This window comes from Urocampus carinirostris, chromosome 13 (genome assembly GCF_059441175.1).
Source record: "Urocampus carinirostris isolate Australia breed hairy pipefish chromosome 13, RoL_Ucar_1.0, whole genome shotgun sequence".
Classification (NCBI taxonomy): Eukaryota; Metazoa; Chordata; class Actinopteri; order Syngnathiformes; family Syngnathidae; genus Urocampus; species Urocampus carinirostris.
The window spans coordinates 23,181,356-23,203,766 of NC_142361.1; the positions used below are offsets into that span (position 1 = coordinate 23,181,356).

General features: G+C 40.4%; 2 protein-coding genes across 5 annotated transcripts; one reads left to right on the forward strand and one right to left on the reverse strand.

The window, feature by feature from the left end:
• The first annotated feature begins 232 nt into the window (after positions 1 to 232).
• On the forward strand, positions 233 to 11,009 carry zc3h6 (zinc finger CCCH-type containing 6). Of its 4 annotated transcripts, none has more exons than XM_088351685.1 (12): positions 233 to 417; positions 2,942 to 3,149; positions 4,121 to 4,243; positions 4,321 to 4,552; positions 4,623 to 4,771; positions 4,841 to 4,960; positions 5,857 to 5,971; positions 6,051 to 6,160; positions 6,237 to 6,460; positions 7,336 to 7,721; positions 8,285 to 8,470; positions 8,543 to 11,009. In XM_088351685.1, the coding sequence occupies exons 1-12, from the start codon at positions 380 to 382 to the stop codon at positions 9,943 to 9,945; spliced, it is 3,294 nt and encodes a 1,097-aa protein (XP_088207811.1). In that variant the 5' UTR covers positions 233 to 379; the 3' UTR covers positions 9,946 to 11,009. The 4 variants fall into 4 exon arrangements, with proteins under 4 accessions (XP_088207811.1, XP_088207808.1, XP_088207809.1 ...); XM_088351682.1 differs by having other exon boundaries at positions 245 to 697; XM_088351683.1 differs by having other exon boundaries at positions 245 to 697; positions 8,288 to 8,470.
• A 2,429-nt stretch (positions 11,010 to 13,438) lies between these two features.
• LOC148354119 (uncharacterized) lies at positions 13,439 to 21,736 on the reverse strand. The gene is made up of 7 exons (XM_088352006.1): positions 21,543 to 21,736; positions 21,129 to 21,312; positions 17,897 to 21,061; positions 16,783 to 16,953; positions 16,537 to 16,709; positions 13,755 to 13,872; positions 13,439 to 13,687 (listed from the first exon to the last, which is right to left on the reverse strand). The coding sequence occupies exons 1-7, from the start codon at positions 21,734 to 21,736 to the stop codon at positions 13,439 to 13,441; spliced, it is 4,254 nt and encodes a 1,417-aa protein (XP_088208132.1).
• Positions 21,737 to 22,411: the final 675 nt, after the last annotated feature.

Genomic DNA, 22,411 nt, shown 5'->3' on the forward strand with positions numbered 1-22,411 from the left:
TAATTATTTGAGATGAATCCAAATTTACTCCTGGGGATTGCACAAAAAATAAGTTTATTGTCGCACACACACGGACGTCGTGAAGGAAAATAACTGACAGGAATTTACACCAATAGCAAGCGTCATTGTTATGAGGCTAGTTACATGTGACCAATCAGAGAAGCGGTTTCCTACGCTCTGCGGTTAGCTCCGCTTCGGATTTCAAACGCGCGGATGGATACATCATTCGGCATCGTGCGCGACGGGCCTCGGGTAGCCATTTTGAGATGATATCGCTGTTGAGCAAAGAAGATGCTGAAATCAAGAAAAAGATGCTGAAAACAAGGAACATGGTTACAACACTGATTGTTTCTCCCTCCTTCACTTCTCTTCTCACACCATGGCAGCTGTCAACCGACGGGATATTAGCAAAAGCGGGTATCGAGCTCTGCTCACACAGTTAAAACGTCATTGGTATGAAAGAAGAGAATGTCTGTACACTGTCTCTTGTCGAGACATGAAACACCGTGAGTGTTTTTTTTGTTTTGTTTTTTTGTTTCCCGAACATCTTCCAGCATCTTGTCACAACACCACGTTCTCATTTGAATTAATTCTGGACATTCAAGTGAAGCAGTTTTGATTTCCAAATGGTTTCCAGTCCCTCAGACCCCGTTTTTGACAAAAACATGACAGACTCTGAGCTGGCAGGGGACGAAAGGTCGAGTAACAAATCTTCATGCAATTCTTGAAACGATCATCTGTGCTTTAGTGCTGTTTTTTCTTTCTTTCCACCTCCCCCCATCATACATTTGGTATTTAATACATTTCCTGGTGTCCCCTCCCCCCTTTGCAATCATTGCATGCCTTTTTTAAGAGCATTGTCCTCTCTAGCTTTCCAGATACATTTTTTGACTGCAGGAATGATTCATTAGCGATTGTGTGCACACATCATCATTATTTGTAGTTTTGGGATGAAGCCATTTCTGCGTTATTGCCATTGCAGGGGGCCGGGGGGGGTGTGGGGGGATGACGTAATGGCACGCCCATTTTGATAACAAGACTGCCTTTGGTGGCTTGTAGGTGGTACTGCAGGTGGCAATGATACACAGTAATGCCCATGGAAACAATTTGAGTACAGTGAACCATCGTTTATCGCGGGGAAAACGTTCCAAAAACAACCCGTGATCAGAAAAAATTTGTTAAGTAGAAATCTTTATTTTATTTGCAATTATTATTCAATGACATACCTTTGTCGGTGCAGAACATTTGGTCGACATTCATGTTGTGAAGCAAACTTATAGCTGAGCAATTTATATGATGTCGACCAATATCCGCCAGGCATCTTAGACACAACTTTTCAAACGCATGAACACCACAAAATTTAAACTCACACGTTTTCTGGCATGCAAAATAGTTTGTCGATGTTGTATATTGAGGGAAATGCCATTGAAAAAAGCATATTTCAAATATGGTAAACCTGGGACGCTGTATCCTCGGGGTCCACTGTACTCATTTCTCCATTTTAAACTAGTGGTCACTAACTTTATTTAAGCTAAGAGCTACTTTTCGTTACTAATTAGCATGAAGGGCTGTCATTCTGCCATAAAATAATAATAATAAGTTATGTTATCACTACACTAATACTATATAAATGGACTGCATTTTATATAGCACTTTTCAAATCACTGAAGACCTCCCAAAGCGCTTTACAATGTGCTTCACACCTACCCGTTCACAAACAAACTCACACAGGAGACAAGGGATTTAGTGTCTTGCCCAAAAACACATCGACATTTAACTTGGAGGAACCAGGATTCGAACCTGCAACCTCTGGGTTCCAAGAAGCGCGCTCTACCTGTGCTACTGCTGCCTCAATATTGTTATCATGTTATTACCAGTTTGTAATTATTAGAGGTAGGGTTAGTAAACCATGCTCAGTAAACCACTTGAACATCGGCCTTCTCTAAGGGAACTGGTTAATTAAAATATATGAAGTATAAGATAATTAAAATATACTTTCAGAAGAATTATGGATTTAAAGAGACTGATCATGTCAATTATTTCGAATCAAATTTCCTGTAAAATTACATTGACATTTGCGAGCTAATTAGGTGTACTTAGGGGGCCACTTGGTGCTCGCTGGCACTATGTTAAAGACCCCTGGTTTAAGTTGTCGGATAAAATCTCAAAACAGTTGAAGGCTCAAGTTAAAAACAAATTTTGTCAAATACACTATGATATTTAAAATCCATCTGATTTAATTATAGAAGAAAATTACGTCACGTTGCAGTAATAGATGTGATACTAAGTACCGATGCTGCAGGGACTATTGATAAATAGCATTACCTCCTCAGTCCTTCCCAAAACCTTAGACGTTGTATTTTTAATTATGAGTAATATTTTGTCATTCTGATTTTTAATTTCTAGTTGCTGATCATGAAAAGCCTAAAAAAAGGTGCTTAGCTTTGGTCTCAGTCATTATTAATGAAAAACATTTGTAACATAACTATTAACATAGTCTTAAAAATCAACAAAACACTGTACAATCCTACTATGTTTGGTTTGTGTATGGTACATAAAGATTGTACATAAAATTAACACACAATTGAATGCATAAATAAAAATCCAACCATGAGAATTTTTTTACACACCGATCAATACCGTTTTTACTCCAAAAAATACTCGCCCAACTAACATGGACAATAAAACCATAAAAGAGATATCAAATATAAAACAATTCCATGTTGGTTCTTATCACCAAAGCAATAATAAGGCCCATGAAACCATTACAACACTAATATAATTGTTACTCATCACTGGCATTGTGTCGTTTGCATGTTTCTATTCTTGCATGGGTTTTCTTCTGCCCATTTCCCCCAAAATACTAACTTCATGGAAGTATTGAAACAAGAAATTATTATTTAAATGATAACATAAATTATCTTTAAAATTTCTTGTTTAGAGAGGATGGTGAGTTGGAAGACGGGGAAATCGACGATGAGGGTATCGGGATCGAGGAGGAAAACAAAGAGGTCCAAGAGATCGGTGAAGACAAACTGAAGGAGAAGGAACGAGACAAGCCAAAGGAAAAAGACGACAAGTCTCACAGGCACTCGAGGAAACGCTACAAGAAGACCAGAGAGAAGAGAAAGTCCAAAAGGAGGAGACGGGTGAGACAAAAAGTTTTCTGCCGTAAAATTCGGACTTTAAGCTGCGACTTTTTCCCCGAACTTTGAACCCTGCGGCTTATGCAATGATGAGGCTAACTTATGCATTTTTGTAACGGCCGCCAGGGGGTGCCCAAGCAGTAAAGGTAAGAGTTAGACACGTGGAATATATGTGTCGAGGAAGAAGGAGGTTTAATGCAACTTTGTGCGTTGTGCAAGAATAAAAACTCATCATGGAAAAGGTGTCAATCGAAAGGGGAGAGCAACTACCAAATTTGGAATCATTTTTCGAGTCAGTTTATGTGTAAACAGAAAGAATGTGGTGAAACGAACGGATTACAAGAAGCAAAGTCCAATGAAGCAGAAATGTTTTTATCTGTCGGCATTATAGGGGACGTAATGATGAGTTACGCCGGCTATATAATTTTCAGGTATCTTGTTTCAGACTGAGATGTTTCTCTGATGAGTATATTTTGAAATGGTCATAACATTCTGAATCCCAAAAATTTAAGCTTTCCAATGATATGTATTTCAGTGACTTGTGACATCGAACAGACACGTATTTGTTTTTCAAAAGTCTGGCGAAAAGTTAAGGTGTTAAGGTACCTTATATTATTAAAACTCTTTTGGTGTACCATTTTCCGTTGTGAATATGTCATGTTTCAATGTGGGCACATGCGGCTTATAGTCAAGTGCAGCTTATGTTTGTAAGAAATTTTTTTTTGTCCTTTAAAAATGTACTGGGTGCGCGCTACAGTCCGAATTTTAGTGTTTGACATAATAATTAGGGATGCATGATAACCTTTTTTTCATACCGATAATGGATAAAATCCTGGTATTGAAGACCGATACTTTTAAATAATAACTGCATGTTATTTGGTCAATAACTATGTAATCTATCACAAATCCCTAATAATAATCTGATTTTGCTCACTTATGTTGTTTATTTCCCATTTGTATTCCTCTCTCCTCAGCATCACTCATCTTCAAGCAGCTCCAGTTCTGAGAGTTACGACTCAGATTACGACCGTCCTGAAAGATCCAGAAATAGGTCGAGTCACGGATCTGGACGCGACACCGACTTCCAGAATCCTCAAGTGAGTGTTTACATACTTCCTACTTCAGATACTTCATAATATCGCAGATAATTAACGATTGCCACTTTAATTTCCAGCATGGAAGAGACCAGAAATCGTCACGAGGCAACTCGCACAAGTCACCGCCTCACAAAAGCAGCAACTATGACAAATACAGCGATTACAGCGATGAAAACTACGACTACGAAGAAGAGGAAGAGCATTATGATGAGGAGTCCGACTACTTCCAGTCTAAAGATTCATCAAGGGGCCGCTATCCCAAGGAATACATGGGAAGGAGGGGGAATATGAGGGGAATGAAGCATCAATGTGAGCAAACACAAAATAATCTATTGTCATGTTAATTAGCAATCAAAATAACTTCTTTGTATCTCTGCAGTCGGACAGCGAGGAAGGGGAAGAGGGAGTGGACCAGGAAGAGGACGAGGGATGCTTAACAAGAACAAGAGGATGAGAGGAGGGAAACCCTGGATGGGGCGTGGGGGACGGGGACGAGGGGGCGACCAGGACATGGATGACACAGCTCCTGTAGGCTTCAAAATGTTCTCTTTGCAACACACTGTTACATATTATTAAAACCTTTACTTAATTTGACAGGAAAATTCAGGGTTTCAGAAAAAGCGACTAGTCATGAGCAAAGAATTCATCAGTCAACACACAGTGGAACACAACGGGAGATACATTTGCAAGTACTTTTTGGAGGGCCGATGCATCAAGGTACGCCATCTCCAATAAGATGATTCTGATATATTTCACTTGCTCACTGCAAAGAAATCCAGTATAATATGAAGGGGGAAATGCAGTAAAATACCCATTTTTCAAGTTTTATTGGCGGACATTCTTACTGTAAATATTATTTTCCTCATTTTATGAATTTTGAAAACTAATTTTAGCAACAGAAGATAGATAGGCCTACAATTTGACCATAAGGCGCACCCTTTCCATCCAAGTTTAACATTACTGCCCCAGTGCACCTGGTTGTAAGGCACATCCTCAAAATATTCTTTTGAGATAGTTTTTCCACTTATAAGGCCCACCGGATTAACAGGTGCATGAGATCATAACTGCAGTAAGATCAGTAGGGGAGAGGGTTGCATTAAAAAAAAAACTTCAGAAAACAAAAGCAGCTTATTTCTTAGAACTTACATATTAAGATATTCTAATATGTAGAATATGCGATAAGCGAATAAGAGATAAGCATGAAACATATAATACAAATCACATCAAAGTTATTAACCAGAATTAACAAATTGGTTTACCTCCTGACCCACGGTGACCACAAATGATGATAAAAATGTTAATGTTAACTGTACAGTACTTCAATTACACATCCCTTTACAACAGTCCTTTCAGTGTACCAAAGTGCTTATACCTATACTTTATACTGTCATTTTGGCAACATGATAATTTAAGTAAAAAAATCAACAACATGAAACTGGTACTGGTAATTCATCTTCAAACATTTTCTATGGAGGGTGTGCCCCCAATTTTTTTCATGAAAAGAAGTTTGCCTTGTGTCAAAAAAGGTTAAAAAAAACGGCTTTAGTGGTGATTTTATTCCACACTGTCATGTTAAATCGAGTAATAATGCCAGTGTTCCTTTTTTACTTTAGGGGGAGCAATGCAAATTTGAGCACGAGCTGGTCATCCCGGACAAGAAGAAGGAACTTTGTAAATTTTACCTCCAGGGCTATTGCAGCAAAGGAGATCATTGCATTTACATGCACAATATCCTTCTGTAAAAAACATGCACAACCTTTTAATGTGACTTGCTGTGTCTTTGATGTACCTTAATTCGTGGCTCAACGTGAATATCCCTGCAAGTTTTTTCACACCGGAGCCAAATGCTATCAAGGGGACAACTGCAAATTTTCCCATGATAATTTGAATGATGTGACTAAAGATTTGCTTGAAAAGGTAAGTATTAAAACTGCAATGAAAACACAGCTCAGCATAACTAAATCAACAGGTTTCATTCTCTTTGAAACCTCAGATCATTAATACAGAGGAGGAGACCGCTCGAGAGGATGAGTTGGAGTTGGAGGACTTGAGAAAACAGGGAATTGCCCCACTTCCAAAGCCACCTCCAGGTGTGGGCCTGCTGCCCACGCCGGGTCAGAGCAGCCCGACGGATGATCCATCCCAAGGGGGAAAAATCCCTTCCCTCTTTGAAATCAAGGTTCAACCCACAGTTGACTTGGCACAGAAGATTTTAACGTAAGTCAAATCAGAAGCAGTTGAAGGTGAATTTTTAATGGTCAAAATCACATTGATTTGAATCACATCGGCGGTAAGATCAGACCTAAAAAATCCAGTGAACCAAACTGTGGGTATTAAAGCTCAGCCGAGCCTAACCAATTAATTTGATTTGCAGGAAACACGAAATTTAATATTTTATTTGTGAGGACTCGGGACAGGAGAGGTGATTTATTATAACAAAGCCTTGTCTTTTGTGTTGAAATCTATGTTAAACATCAACACCTTTTATATAACTATGTCTGCAGAGGTTACATTACCAGACAATTATCCATTTTTGAACAATGGACGGACCATTTTAAGGCTGTCCATCATTTGAACGGGTTAAAAATTGGGCCATAAACCACAGCAGAAGTATGTCCTCAAGAATCTAGTGCGGCATTTTAAGAGAAAGGGAGGCTGAGAGACAAAGAAGAACAATGACAGGTTGATAATAGAGACGGGAAGGAAATCTTGGAATTGGCATTGCAAGAGTTAATTACAGTATGTATTTTGTTGAGGCGACTTCTTTTTTTGCAGACTACGGTCTCGTGGCCAAAATTACTCATGGCCTAGAAACACCTCGGCGCACTGTGATCTGTAGCCATAATAAAGCCAAATTTGTAGTTTAGCCAACATATTGAATTTTGAAATATTTTTTCTTTATTTTCAATAAATGTTTTTTTGTTTTGTTTTTTTTAGTTCGATATCGACGCATCCTTTTATTATACTATTTTATAAACCTATATTTCTGCGAGAGAAAAGCCCAGCCCAAATTACAGACATTTTAGGCTTGATCCAAGCCAAATTTCTGGTTGTCTTGGACTTAATATCTGAATCACATTTTGTTTCAATAGGGGAGATTCCAACTACGAGGATGCCAATGAAGACCAGTTTAGTGGGGAAACAGAAGAAACCCAAAGTGTAGCTCTCGTGCCTTCAGGCTCTGATGCCACAGCGAACCCTTCCTTAGGGTCACCGAGTCCTGCGGGTTACCCAACAGGACCACCCATGAGTGCACAGAGCCCCCCTGGACAGCAGATGCCAGTTGGATACCCAACCCAGCATCCAATTCCACCTGGGCCGCCACCGGCGTTTCATGGAAATATAAACCATCAGATGAACATGCAGAAGCCGCCTTTCCCGCCAGAATTGCAGAGCCTTTTCCCATTTGCACCATTGGGTCAGAACCCGCTTGAGATTCTAAGCAGCTTGCTTCAAAACCAGCCAGTGGGCCATCCAGGTTTGTTGTAAAAGCTTGTATAAATTTGGAGTTAAAGTAGAGCCCTGGAATACAGCGTCCCTGCTTTACGACGTTTTCACCTTTCAAAATGGAAAAAAATGTTTTTCCTGCCCCTCTTTATGGCATTTTCCCCACTATAACACATGAACAACAAATTCAAACAAACAAAAACAAATTTGCATGCCGAATTACTTACAAATTTCAAACTTTGCGGTGTTGATGCATATGACGCGTTATGTCTCAGAAGATTCCTGTCTGCTATTGGTTGAACTTCATCTAAAATGCAGATCAGCAGAGCTACTTTCTTTTACCTGTTTTACGGCTATCTCACTTTTTGATCCAAACCTCAGAATAGATTAATGTTATATCCCAGGGTTCATCAGCACTTATTTAACACAACGTTATTGACGCACAGGTAGAGAAGAAGCTAAGGAGCTGTTTATACAATCAGAATGCAGAATACAATGCACGTTGCAAATCAATGAAGTACTGAGACCGTACAAAGTGAATAGTGTTGTAGCCATGCTTCTCTGTACTGGATTTTTGATTATATTTTGTCTTAGTAGACACTGGGATGAACCAAGTCCAGAAACTACAACAGCAAATAGGTCCAGATGTCCAGTTCCAGTCCTTACCTGCAGCGGTGCAGAAAGCCATCCTTCTACATTTGACTCAGCAACAAGAGTCAAAGGTGCATGAGAGTGAGTCACAAAGAGCAGCAAGTCAAGATGAAAAGAATAACAACAGAGGTGAGTGGCCGATCACGTTTTTGCGACTTTTCATCCGAAGCACTTGGTCCATCTCTGTTTATCTGTCCCCAGATGAAACAACAAACTGGTATTCCAGCGACGAAGAGGGTGGAAGTAGTGTCGCATCCATCCTGAAATCTCTGAAAAGGCAGAGCGAGATGCAACAGTCCAAGGTTCTGATACCGAACCCTGCTGCACCCCTGGGCGACCCGCGACTTGTCAAGGAAAGAACTCACCCGACAGACCCTCGCGTGAAAGCAGATCCTCGACAGAGACCTCCTGATGTGAAAAAGGAGTCTGATGCGGTCTCAGATCCGCGTTTGTCTCGGGACCCCAGGAAACAGAGGCCGACAGAGTCTAACGTCTTCCGCCAGCAAAACCTGCCCATTGCCTCCAAAAAGCCAACTGGGGATGAGGACGATGAAGGGGAGAGGGAACTACGCGACAGAGCGGTCCTTATTCCGTTGGAGCCAAGTCCTAGTGTGCTGCTTCGGGACCCTCGTTGCCAGCTAAAGCAGTTCAGCCACATCCGAGTAGACATTTTGCTTCAACGTCCGGCCTTCGCTCAAACGGTAGTCTGGATGCCCGAAGACCTGATTCCATGTCCCATACCCAAACAGGAAAATACCATCAATCTACCTCTTCCACCTCTTATCGCCAACGCCCAGATGAACAAAACAAACGCACCAGACATTCCGCCTACTTCCAGCCCACCACTGACTGACCCCCGATTGGCAGCTGCCCGTTTGAAAGAGCGTCTCGTTCGTTTGCCGTCCTCGTCAGACAGACCTGTAGATCCACGTCAGCAAAAGAACCTAGACCCTAGGATAAGGCGTTCAGGAAGTCTGGACTCTAAGCCGCCAGTTCTCAAGGATGCTATTGCAACTGTACCAGGCTCTGCTCTTTCTGAGCAGTTGCCGCCTTATGCGCCACGGCTAGCTTCATCTGGGGGTGTCCTGGAAAGTCCCACAAAAATCTTAGGGGGCATAAGTCTCTACGACCCCCGGCATCAGACTGAAACAGTTCCGAAGGATCAGGTGGACCCTCCTAAAAAAGTCGGCATTCTGAAATACCCTGGCAAGAAGGACACCCCAGCACAGTCCACTTCCCCAAGTCAAAGCCACGTATCCTTGGAGGACAACAAAACCACGGATGTTTCTTCTGATCAAGATCTAACCCAGCATGATGGTCCTAACACACCCCTCCAGGACTCTGTTACCACCCCCCACGCGGTGCATAATCTGCCCATCCAGACTCTGGCCGGTTTGATCCGACCACAGTACTCTGAAGCCCGGCAGGTCAAACTGTCAGGACCAGGTTCTGCGGGGTCTCAAGACAATTCCGAAGGACAGAAAGAACCGGAAGAAGTTCCCGAGGAGAAATCTGAGGTGGTCAACGAGGGGGACCTCGAAGACGGGACTCTCAAAGAAGTTTTTAAGACATTTGACCCTACTGCTTCTCCTTTCTCCCAGTAAAATCATATAAACTGTATTTATGTGACATATACTTATCATTCGTTGTGCATAACATCAAAAGTGGACAGTATAGGAGCACACTTATCATTTATAGCTAGCCAGCCTAGCATAGATGGATTTGCAGCTAAAGCCCTCGATGGCACTGAACATGTTATCATTTTTTTGTCATAATCAGAAAGATAATGGTTTGCATTCTTGTTCCATCACTTACAAAAATGAACAAAGGTAAATGGTATAGCAGTGCACTAATCATTTACAGCTAGCTAGCCTAGCTTAGATTAATTTGACGTGCATACCCGTCAATGACTTTGAACGTGTTATCATTTTGTTCATCATAATCAAAATAATAAATATCTCCTTTTTAGAAACATCACATTAAAAACCCCAAAAGTAGTACAGTATAGGAGCGGTCTTATCATTTACAGCTAGCTAGCTAGCCTAGCTTGGACTGATTTGACGTCTATAGTCATCAATGGCACTGAATGTGTTATCATTTTGTTTTAATCATATTCAGAAAGAAAAAGATTTGCCTTCTTCAAAATATGCTTTTCCATTTCACTAGAACATTTTTGTAATTGCAGCGAGGTGGACATTTGACCACAGATAGTGTTTTAATTGAAATTGTGTAAAAAGTAAAAAGGTAAATATGTGTTTTGGTTATTATTTCCATTTTCAGAAAATATATTTTACCACCGGCTTGTAAGTAGCACTTAACATAATCTACCATCATGTATTTAAAAAAAAAACTTATCTGTACCTTATTACAGTCAAACCTCAAATTGGAATTACATTTGATACTATTTCTAGTTATCGGCCTTCTATTATAAGAGTTACGAGTTGCACTTGTACAATTGTTTTTTTAAAATGCGTTTTTGATATCAAACCTCACAAGAACTGAGTATTTTAGGTCATATTGAATCTTTTTTGTATTGTTTTAACTGCATTTTAAAGTTCATCGTGTTTTTGCGGGTTGTGAATTTATTTTTTGTACATTTCATCCGTTTTGAAATACAATGTCATGTACATATCTTATGAATTAAATGTTTACTGTCGTATCAATCGAATTGGATCGGATTTCACTGCAGCTTTGTGACGGTTTTGTGTAGCACTACGTTGTTATATGCAATCTGTTGTCTTTTTATGCCTCATGTGCAAAAAGGAAGTTAGAATAATGAGCGAATGACCATTCGCCTAACGAGAACCTTACTGAAGTCTGTAAACACAGCTCAGAAAATCATTGGCTGCCTTCTACCCGGTCTGGAGGATATTGTGTACATTTTTTACGAAAACTACTCAAAATGCAAATGGTGAAAGTAAAACATTGAGAATATAGTCAATAAAAAATATATATTTTCCCCAAGTAAAATGGCTTCCTTTTTTGGGTGGGTAGACAATTCTGAGTACGTACTACTTTTTATTTTATTTTATCCATTTCACATCCTTTTTGTATTATGGTTATGGATCTCAATTGTTAAAAGATACACAAAAATAAAAAATCTTAATTTCGAATATAAAATATTTTTTTTCTCTAATTTTCGGGAGAGCCTTGCACCGTAACCAGAAAATCATCAGCTGCTCACTGCCCAGTCTACAGGACTATGGTGTGGCTGACTTGAGAACAACACAAAATATATAGGATGGAAAATGACTCAAAACTCATACTCCGAAAACTGCAAAAAGAAGTGAAATACAAAGAATACATATAGTGAATTAAGGGGAAAATGCTCTGATTTTTGTGAAAAATAGTGATTATTTAAAGAATATATATATTTCTGGGAAACATAAAAAAAAATCAATTATTTCCTTAATTGCTTTTATATTCATACATTTTATTATTATTATTTTTTTAAAGTAGTGTAGCTTGTCGCTCTAAATTCTTAAAAGGTAAATTCGTAAAGTAAAATTCAAATAATTTATAATACAACAAGTCATAATTTATTTCCCTGTTTGATACGTGAATGAGCCTACTTACTGAGAACCTTTCAGAGTCATCAGCACAGCCTAGAAAATCTTTGGCTGCTCCCTACCCAATATGCAGTGGCTAAATTGTGAAAAACCGATGAATTAAAATATTTATAACAAATATAGTGAATTAAGGGAAAAATTCAGGTTTTTCTCCATTTTATCTGGACTTTTTGTAATGTGCTTGTACTTCTAAAATTATTTTCAAAAATTTCAGATAAATGACAACTATTTTAAATGACAAATTTGTCTTTGTCCTTTTAAAATTAGTGAATGAGCGTAAGTCTACTAAAAAGTCGGCAATGTTGTTTTTAAAATAGCCCAAAGAATATTTTGTTTAAAATAAAAATAAAAATACCATGGAGACAAAATTAAGACCTAGACCAGGGGCCACTTACATTGTGCTTGCGGGCACCAAGTAACCCCTAAGAACCACTAAGTAGCCCGTGGACTGGTTTGGAAAAAAGCTCCCTAGTGATAGGTCAATGTGATTTTCTGGTCAATTTGATTTATAACGCTTACTGTTTCAGTGGTTGACTGATCCTGACACTACAATTACAACCTGACATATTAATAACATCGCATAAGTTATTTTTGGGATAGGATATCAAACTGGCAGCCCTTCATACTAATCAGTAACAAAAACGAGATCTTGAAGAGTCAGGGATTAGGGTTAGAGCAGGGTTCAGAAAACTATGACTTGGGAGCCAGATAGAGCTCTTTTCATGAGTACATATGGCTCAGATATAAAACTATCCTCATGCATTACTCATCCGTTGCGTTCCAATTCTGTTAAGCGCAGAGTGGAGTCCAGTGTGTACATAACCAACGTAGCGCTACTGATATGAATGGTTCGGTCCAGTATATAAAGCGCAAACAAAGTTTACAGTCAAAGTGTACGTCGCAAATGAATCCTTTATACAGAAGCTCATTTATTGACACAATTTATGATAAAAACCCACAAAACAAACTGTAAACAGCCAGAAAAGCTAGCCAAGCAAACAGCAATTTCATTGGATGAGCGGTAGGGGCGGAGCTATGCACACAGCATACTTCTTTGCCCAGCGCTGTCTGCACCAGAGGTAAGAACATCAGTATCCTCGTTTGCAGTATTTTGTGACGTTTTCACAAAATAAACTCTGCTCGCACCATGTTTTGAAACCATTATTTATGAAAAAATGAAGGTCAAAATGAGCCCCAACGGTCTTAAGTAATTGCAGGATGGAGAAAAGTTTAAACTGGTATATTTGTTGATAGGAGACACAGGCTCTTGCATTATTCTTATTACATACATTTTATCAAATCATCTAACGTCACACAATGATATTAAATGTGATGATAACTTTAATTTTGTCTGGAAAGCGGGTTTGGCCGTTTTGCAGCAATATTTTGCTATTTCGGTCGAAAAGGTTCCTAACCCCTAGGTAGGAGAGTAGCGTTAAGGGTTTAGAGTTGGTGATTCTTCAGATCTAGACCTATCTCATGAACTTTAACACTAAACATAGAGCAACACCAACCGAAAAACCCATCTTTAAAGCAAATACTTTGGTACATCTCTCTTATGGGGACCTTTCCATTGAAGCATCAAGCTGGTTCCATCTTGAACCGGAGACGCGAGACTCGGTACAACAGAGTTCGATGTCGTTTTCCTCAAACCAAGTTCCTCCGATCTAGGGTTTAAGGTCTGGAGGGCTCGGTGGATCTCCAGGTTCTTCTTCCACTGGAAACACAAAGCGGTGGCTTCAGCCCCGTCTGAGTTTGGTTCCGGCTGCTTCAGACCCTGAAAGAGAGAAAAGATTTTCACCTTTGAAGGATCTTTAATATCATTCCATAACACGAATTCTCACAGTGATGCTAGCAGTCTCCGCTGCATGAACCCCCTTCAGGACGGTGAGTAGAAGGTTCTGCGTGTTCTTCACCAGGATCTCATCTGAAGACTTGCAACCGGGTGTTACAGAATTGACACTGCGATACAATAAATGAGATCATCACACTCAATTTTTTTAAAACTATTAAGAAGCTATGGGTTAACTCTTATTATTAACCCTTACTCTTACTCAAAGTGCCGTGTAAAACCATTCAGATTACCGTACTCAGGGCCCGCCCAAGGCATAAGCGAGCTGGGCGGCTGCGTAGGGCCCTGCAACCACTAGGGGGCCCCCAAAGAGTGATTCACTTTTTTGGTCCCCATTGTCACTGTGCTCATTCAAAAATACTTCTACAGAAATACAAAATAATACCACACAATAACTAAAAAACTAGATATCAAATATCGTGCTTAAAAACAGGGACCTCATATATTATTCGCATTCATTCTGAAAACAAAGAAATAGTATAGAATCACTACAAAAATACTCCTAAAGCAATACTACATAACAAAGTAGATTGATACGACTAACGAATCATTTATTCAAAAATATCACAGAAAGACAACTACAGTGATATTACAAAAAAATGAAAGAAATATGAAAAAAATAGTACCGTGGAAATACTAGAAAAAAATTACTAAAATACTACTAAAATACGGCTTCGGAAATACATAAATTATACTTCTACTGAAATTCTAAAGAAATAACAATACATAATACTATAATATAAATAAATACTAGAGAAATATTATTACATGAACACTACGACAAGAGGATTACGACAGAAATACTGCAAATTACACCGATAGCGATACTACAAACATTCTCCGATGGAAATATCCCAAAAACACTACAAAAATAAAACTACAGTAACACTGTGCTACAAAAATACTACAGAAATACTGCGTACACAAAACAAACATTCTAATATGGAAATACTACAAAATACAACAGATATAGTACAAAAATACTAAAAAAATAATAATTCTACAGTTATACTACAAAAATACTATGGAAATACTACAGATATACAACAAAATATCTACTTTTGAAATACAACAAAAGTACTACAGAAATACTAAAAAAAAACATTACTATGGAAATACAACCTACAAAATACTTCAGAAATACTCCGAAAATAGTGCAAACATAGAACTACAGTAACACTACAAAAAACTACAGAGCTTCAATAAAAATCGACTTCAGAAATACCAAAAAAACTTTAAAAAACTACAGCAATACTTCAAAACTAATTACCAAATGAAGCGCTTGAATCAGGGACCTAATATACTATTTTGCTCTAATTGTTTCAAAACCAATTTGATGAAACGAGTCTCTATAAAAAGAAGTATAACAAGTCATATGCGGCCCCTTACCCCAAATAGTTGGCCACCCCTGGAGTAGAACATGGAATGAGTTCTAGTATGGATACAAATGATCAAGTAATAGGGGGCCCCAAATATAATTTTGCTTAGGGCCCCATGAAAGCTTGGGCCTGTCCTAACTAATACCTGGACTATAAATACAAAAAAAAAACCTACCAAAAACTTTTAAGTCAAAAAAATGCTGTATCCAAAACTGAAAACGCATCGTTAAAATGAAATGCGGCTTAATACCTTGACCATCTATAAAAGAATCTTTTTTAAGTGGTGATGCAAGATTTCACGATAGTTGATGTTCTATAAAATACTTTTCACTCCTCAACAGTAGTTCTGATCTCATGCCTTGTAGTTTGTTGCGCCTTGTGTGTGAAAAACATTTAAAAAAAGACTATTTTTGAAGGCGAACCTTGTACTCCAGAATATACAAATAAAAAATCCCCCTTTTTTCCTACCCACAGAACAATCCGGCACGCAAATTACTCAGACATACTCAATTGTTAAAAAAAAGAAAACAAAACAATAAACAATGAGTTAAATTAATTGATTGCAGGAAAAAAAGAATGACTCTCCTTCCACCATGTGTTGGTTTAACATCCCGGTAAAACAACCGCTGGACCTGAATAGCTTCTGGGAGATTTTTACTAAACAGAATATTCTGGGCAAGGCGAGGTACAGAACAAAACTTAATGGTTTGCAAAATGTAACAGTCAAAATGGCTGACAGTCCTTTTATACTAGGAAGCGGGGCTATGAAAAAACGAAACTTTAGAGGAGGTGGAAGAATCCATACTTTACACCAGCCTTTAGTCTAGACCAGGTCTGACAAGTTCTACTAAAACCCAAGGCCTGACTAACCATGTGAGGAAAAGGAACTGATGTAGACTCTTTCACATTCACAGGGATGGCCAGACAGATAATGGGATCTCAGACCTATAAGATGTTTAGAAACTAGTAAAAGCACTTTAAAATCAATCGTGTAACACACAGGCAACCAATGCAGCTATTCTAAAACTGTTGTCATGTGATCCTACCCCTGCAGCCCCATTTAGCGCACGTGCTGGTTGCAATATGCTTTTTTGGGGAATCCGGAGAGCAGGGAATTACAGTAATCTAAATGAGAGGGGATTAAAGCATGCAAAAGCCCCTCCATGTTTGCCTTTAAAATAAAAGAGCGACTTAGGCTATATTATTTCAATTAGAAAAAAAACCCAATCACTTTTTGGGGGAGTCCATAGAGCAGGGAATTACAATAATCTGAAAAGAAGAGATAAAGCATGCCTCAGCACTTCACTTTTTGCTTGAAAGAGAAAATTCACGGACTCTGGCTTTATTGTGAAGGTCTGAAACTTAAGTTTCCTTGGTTTGACCTAGACCTCTGACCTGGACAGTATGTTGAGCTGGTTGGTTATGAGGAGGATCTTCTCCAAGATGATTGACAAGTCCCGATAACATTTCGGATCCAGGCAGTGATCTGAAATGACTTGGATGAACTTGGTCACCGACTGACTGTTCGATATCACGGATTTGGCTGCACTCACAAACTCTGCTTTGTTCTAAAGTTGTAGAAAAACAACAGAACTCAAAGACATCAAAGCTAAAATAGTCAAAGGTACACTTGATCTCAACCAGGATGGGTCCTCGGTTCCTCAGATACTGGGTCATGTGGTACAGAGTGTCCGCCATCTTCTTGGTCTCCTGGACTATCTTGTTGTCTTTGGGATCCCAGCTAGCGCTTTCTTGCTTCAGTAAAATCGAAGTGGAAGTTAGTGAAGACGATTTTTTAGGACCAAAGTAAACCTAAAGCAGACAAGAGAAGCTTACATAGAGTCATCAACACAGCCCATAAAGTCATTGGCTACTCTATTCCCAGTCCGGAGGAAATTGTTGCGCTACCACAGCAGAGCTGACAACATTATGGGAATGCTCAATGACAATAAAGATGATTCCATTGTATTTTATTCTATTCTAGGATATGCTAGGAAATGCTATGCTGTTAATAAAAAGGTCCTTAGCTGAATATTTCTTTCAAAAATCAAAAAAATGAAATTACAATAAAAGGTACTACGCCAAACTTTATATCAAACCCCAGGTTCGAAAGCACTAGACATTAGCTAAAATGATCTCACTAGCTAAAATGAAGGGCGGATATCCTTGAAAATGGAGGTCAGAGAACATCCACTATGCTATGTTAAAGAAGGGGCCCACAACATTTTTATTTGAGAAATATATATTTTTTTAAATAAATCAACAATACAATGTACTAATACTAAGACCAACTGTATATTAAACACCAGGTTTGGGGGTACTTGAAACTAGCTAAGATCAACTGACTAGCTAAAATGAATGGCTGCAGACTAGCTCTGAACACATGAAAATCTCACCTACATTTATTCCTTTTTAAAAATAGAACACACAAAGCTCGCCATGTCAACAGTGCTAACTCTCTAGACTAAAATTACACTAATTAGCTTTGCTAACACCACATTAAAACAGCAAACTCAGTATGTCTGCTGACAGCATAGCTGAAATGTTACACAGTAAGTAGGTATGCAAAAAGCATAGCTCAAATGCTAAAGTTGGTATGCGAGCAGCATATGTCAAAGGATTCAGCAGATAAGTATGCTAACAGCAGAGTTAAAATGGTAGGCTAGCAAAATAACTCAAATGCTACATTAGGTAGGTATGCTAACCACAATGCAACACAAACTTCAAAATTAAATGCTGCACTTACCTCATTTGCAGGACTTGTGGATCCAGCGTTCATGAAAGCTGGAACGTTTGATTCCATAGAATTAGCACATGCTAGCTGAGAAACTTTATCCGTTTCATTAAAAGTCATTGATATGTTCTGCAAATCAGTTGTGGAGCCCTGAAAACTTGCTGTGATGCTCTCCTTGACTTCCTGGTGGATCCCATCCTGTTTCCTGATCTCCTCTGCCACGTAGCTAGCTTTAGCTGCCCAGCACTGAATCTTGACCTCCAGGACAAAGGCGTCGTTGCCGGAGTAGCCCTGCGTCATCAGGCTAATGATATCCGACATAAGAAAAACCAGGTGAGCGTTAATCGAACGCAGGTTGGCTCGTTCACGGGAATCTCGAATGTAGTTCAAGCTCTGTTCCACTTTGTCTGTGGCGTCTCTAACGTTTTTGAGCAGTAAGCTAGCGGATTGTTCGAATTTGTGCTGTGCTTCATCTGATTTGTTCTCATTCGCGGCTAAACGAGCGATAGAGAATAAATCATGTAGTGGAGCGTAGTAGTTTTTATTCGCTTTGCTCAAAAGCCACGAGAGCTCATTCATCTTAATGATAAGATTCCTCCGAAGGAGCTCTGGTCTTGCGAGCTGGGCAAGATCGGGCGTAAGACCAAGGTCCTCCGTAGCCTGAAGGTAGCACTCGGTCATTGACTTCACCTCACTCTGGTAGGCCGTCAACTCTTTTGCTGTAAAAACACTTTTACAAACTAGACAAGTAATTCTTGCAGCTTCCTGGATTCTTAACGAATTCTCTGACAAGATGGAAATTTGCTTTTGGGGAGTGTGCTGACTCATCAATCTAGAAGTTCCCAAAATCCTATCTAGAGAAGTGAACAAAACCCGAATTGATAGTCCCCAGAGGATACACAACCCCTCAAGTCGATCTTGCTGATCTTCGAACGAGACATCAGACTGAATTAGTTCCCTTGCGTTGTTCTGTGCTTTGTTCAGTTTGTTGTGCAGATGAGTCAATGTCTCCTGGTTTTCCTTTAGAGGGGTCACGTGCGATGAGGTAAGCAGTCGCACGGTCTCAGCACACCAGATCATCGCTTCATCGAGCTGACGTTTGACATCTGTGGCATTCAAAGAACCACGCCTGAGCTCTTTGTAAACTACATGGAACCATGGTTCGCTCTCCGGTATCAGAACCTCGCAAATGTGACGAACCAGGTCGGAAAATTGCATACAGAGTCTGGAAACGTTATCTGACCCTGGCGACGAGCTCATTGCCATCTCTTGAGCTGTCTGGACTAACGTAGGAGTCAGGGACACAAGGTCAGCACGAAAGTTCTCTAAAGTCTTACAGTTGGCACTGTTAACAATGGTTAAACTTTCCCGTGTTGCTTGGGAGTAGTAGTTTGAGAGTTCAAGGAGACCGGTACACACTCGATTGAGGACTACAACGTCCTTTTCTTTAGTCGCAGTCAAAACGTGTTGTAGGAGGGGTAATAGTTCACATTCAAATGTCTTTTGGACCATTATGGGCTTGTCCAAAACATGCAGTGAGAACTCAATTTTCTCAGATGGCCAGTCTGACTCCTCGTACTCCTCAAGGTCTGTTTCAGTCTCAATCACATCCACAATCGAGGAATCCAAACTTCTCAGCCCTCGGTCCTCATTCAGATCACAGGACTCTTCTTCCGATAGATCTGGTTGACGTGCCCCCTCCCGCAGAGAACTGAGTAAGTGAGGGTGCTGGCGACCATCCAGACCCTCTCTGAGGACTTTGAAATGGAGAAGAGCATCAGAAGCCTGGTCAGAAAAACTGGAGTAATGCTCCACGTTAAGTCTACCGTTGGAAGTCATATCACCAATTGCTTGGGTCATTGTGGTTTGACAAAGCAGAGCTTGTTTCAGCAGGACCAGGAGGCCATTTCTGTAGATGGGTTCCTCACTTTGATCCAAGTGAGTCCTGATTGAGTGTATCACCATCTGCATGTGACATACAAGGTCACTAGCGTGTCTTGTAAAAAGCTTGTAGCTTTGCTGTCTGTAGGCCGCATCACATTCTCTGCAGTCATTCGCTATCTCTTGGATGGCAAGTGTGGTAAACTCCTTGATATCCATCACGTCGCTTACAGCATCTTGGAGCTGGTCCATGCCATCTTTCCACAGAGGAAACAGTTCCTGAAGCTTTCGAAGGGTTTGAAATGAGTTGTCAGCCAGCTCCAGGGACAAAAGAGCCATCTGGGCTCGGAGTCTGGTAAGACCCATTCGAAAGTTCTCCAGGTTCTCTAGACTTCTCGCATCATTGGATACAGCTGAGAAGAAGCTGGTGACTTGGATTGTTCTGTCTAAGTGGTGTATGACCTCTTCCACTTGCGACTGTAAATAGCCTAAATCGTTTTCCAGGGAGGAATCTGTACTCAGAGTTTCTTTCACCAACTGAGAAAGTTCCTCAAATGCTGACACCGCCACAGGAAAAGAGTCCAGTAGCTGATGAATAATAGCAGCCATTATTGCTCCATCAAGATCTCCTAGGAGCTCATTTAACGAAGCGTAGATGTTCTGAAGTTGCCCCTCATGATTATCACGGGACTTTAAGATCAATTTGATGTCAGACCACAAGTGAAGAAGATACCGACTGTGGTTTACTAGGATACGCTGAGCTTCCCCTCGAGAACTGTTGGCCACGGTCATACAGTGAAAGACAAGATCTCGAACCATGATGTCCAAGTCGTGACTTTGCAGTTCAGTCGACCAATCATTCAGAAGTTGAGACAAACTTCTCCTTCTATCAGTGTAAAAACCACAAGCTCCAAGACGTTTTCTTTCACATCCGGTTTTCAGGGTGCCAACAATATCATGCACAGTGGTCCTCACCTTATCCAGTACGTATATCTTGGCTGCTTGGGCCTCCTCACTCGTCGGGTGATTGATTGTGGTACAGGTGGCGGTGTGCATCATGGGTATGCACTTTTTCAGGGTACCCAGGGAGTCTTCAAGTTTTTGAGCCTGTTCGGGGTCCTTCAAGGACACGGCTCTTTTCACTGTCAGGTGGTTGAGGAGAAGCAAACTGTCAGAAAATCCCTGGAAGACTCGGACCAGGGTATGGATGTCCGAGCAGGAGGTAAACTCGGAGAGATGCGCCGACACTTGATTGGCAGCTGTGACAATTTCTCTCACTGTCGATTCATCATGCGCTAAGAGAGCCTGAACCACAATAGACCATGTTTTGGAATTTCTGAAATCAAGCAAACCCATGTGCAGTAAAACTTACTTTAACAACTCCCAGGAAAACTGTTTGTGTGGCAGTGATCAGTTCCTCCCTGTGCTCAGTCAAGCTGGGTTGGATGCTAAGTTTCTGGGCTGCCAGCAGAACATGTTTGCCCGATACTGTAACCGGCTCCTGCAGGGTAACCATTTCGTCCCGCAGAAGATCATCATCCATGTCACTGAGAAGTCTGGGAATCAACAAAAACACACTCATGGTTTCTTGGAGGGGAACCTTTAAGATGGTCACCAACTCAGGTCAAGAAACCATAGGCTGCTCTCTGTTCAGTCTTTAATTGCATGGTTATCCTGTTATCAAATCTTGTTGTGAACATTGTGCACTACCTTTTAAATCAATGACAATTTAGACAATTGGAAATCTTAATCAGTAGCCCAGAATCTGGTTTCTCTTAATACATACCTGGAGGCCACGGTGGCCATGTTGTCGGTAGCTTTGGCCAAGGTCCGAGCTTCTTCCTGCAACTGGCTAAAATGTTCAGATTCTTCTAGACTGTCACACAACAGCACCAGGTGACACAGGTAACAGGCTAATGGGGCGACCACCTGGTCCACCGCTTTTGTCTGGATCAGGTTGTGGTCTAGAAATGAAGACATGACCAGCAAAAAAAAAAAAAAAAAAAAAAAACTAGCTCCTGGTCCTAACACTTGGAATAGTCTCTGAGCCTTTCAGTCTTTGGTTGTGGCTCTGCTGGGGTAGCGCAAACCGGCACCATCTTCCAGACTGTGCAGAGAGGAGCCAAGAATGTATGGACTGTGTTGATGACTTGATGTAAATTTCTCTGCAGTAGAGCGGCTCGGCAATGCCTTCCAGACTGGGTAGAGAGCAGCTGATGATTTTTTGGGCTGCTTTGATGACTCTGTAACGTCCTGCTGAGGTAGCACAAGCCTGCAATCACTCCAGACTGGGCAGAGAACAGCTGAGGATTTCCTGGGTTGTATTGATGACTCTCTGTAAGGTTTTTATATGGTAGTGCGAGCCAGCAACGTCCTCCAGGCTCGGCAGAGAGCATCTGATGACTTTCTGGCCTGTTTTGATGACCCTCTGTAAGGTTTTTCTGTCTGCATCTGTGCTCCAGGCATACCTTACCTTGATGCCGTTTGTTCTCCACTGTGGCTCTGTAGAGTGACACCAGCTACTTCTGTTCTATGTTGAGGTTGTTAATAATTTAAGGGAGTCTAGAGTTTCTATACAACGTATTTCCTATGACCAAGCATTTGAAAAGGAAAATGAAAAACATTTGTTGAAGCTATTCATGCAGCTTACTGAAA

Coding starts and splice junctions, on each gene's coding strand:
- zc3h6 (XM_088351682.1), top strand. CDS start 627: ATGGTTTCCAGTCCCTCAGACCCCGTTTTTGACAAAAACATGACAGAC. Junction 6,161..6,236: donor CTAAAGATTTGCTTGAAAAG/GTAAGTATTAAA, acceptor TTGAAACCTCAG/ATCATTAATACAGAGGAGGA. Junction 7,722..8,284: donor CCAGCCAGTGGGCCATCCAG/GTTTGTTGTAAA, acceptor ATTTTGTCTTAG/TAGACACTGGGATGAACCAA.
- LOC148354119 (XM_088352006.1), bottom strand. CDS start 21,736: ATGTCTTCATTTCTAGACCACAACCTGATCCAGACAAAAGCGGTGGAC. Junction 21,062..21,128: donor TTTTCCTGGGAGTTGTTAAA/GTAAGTTTTACT, acceptor ATTGTGGTTCAG/GCTCTCTTAGCGCATGATGA. Junction 13,873..16,536: donor CAGCTCAACATACTGTCCAG/GTCAGAGGTCTA, acceptor ATTGTATCGCAG/TGTCAATTCTGTAACACCCG.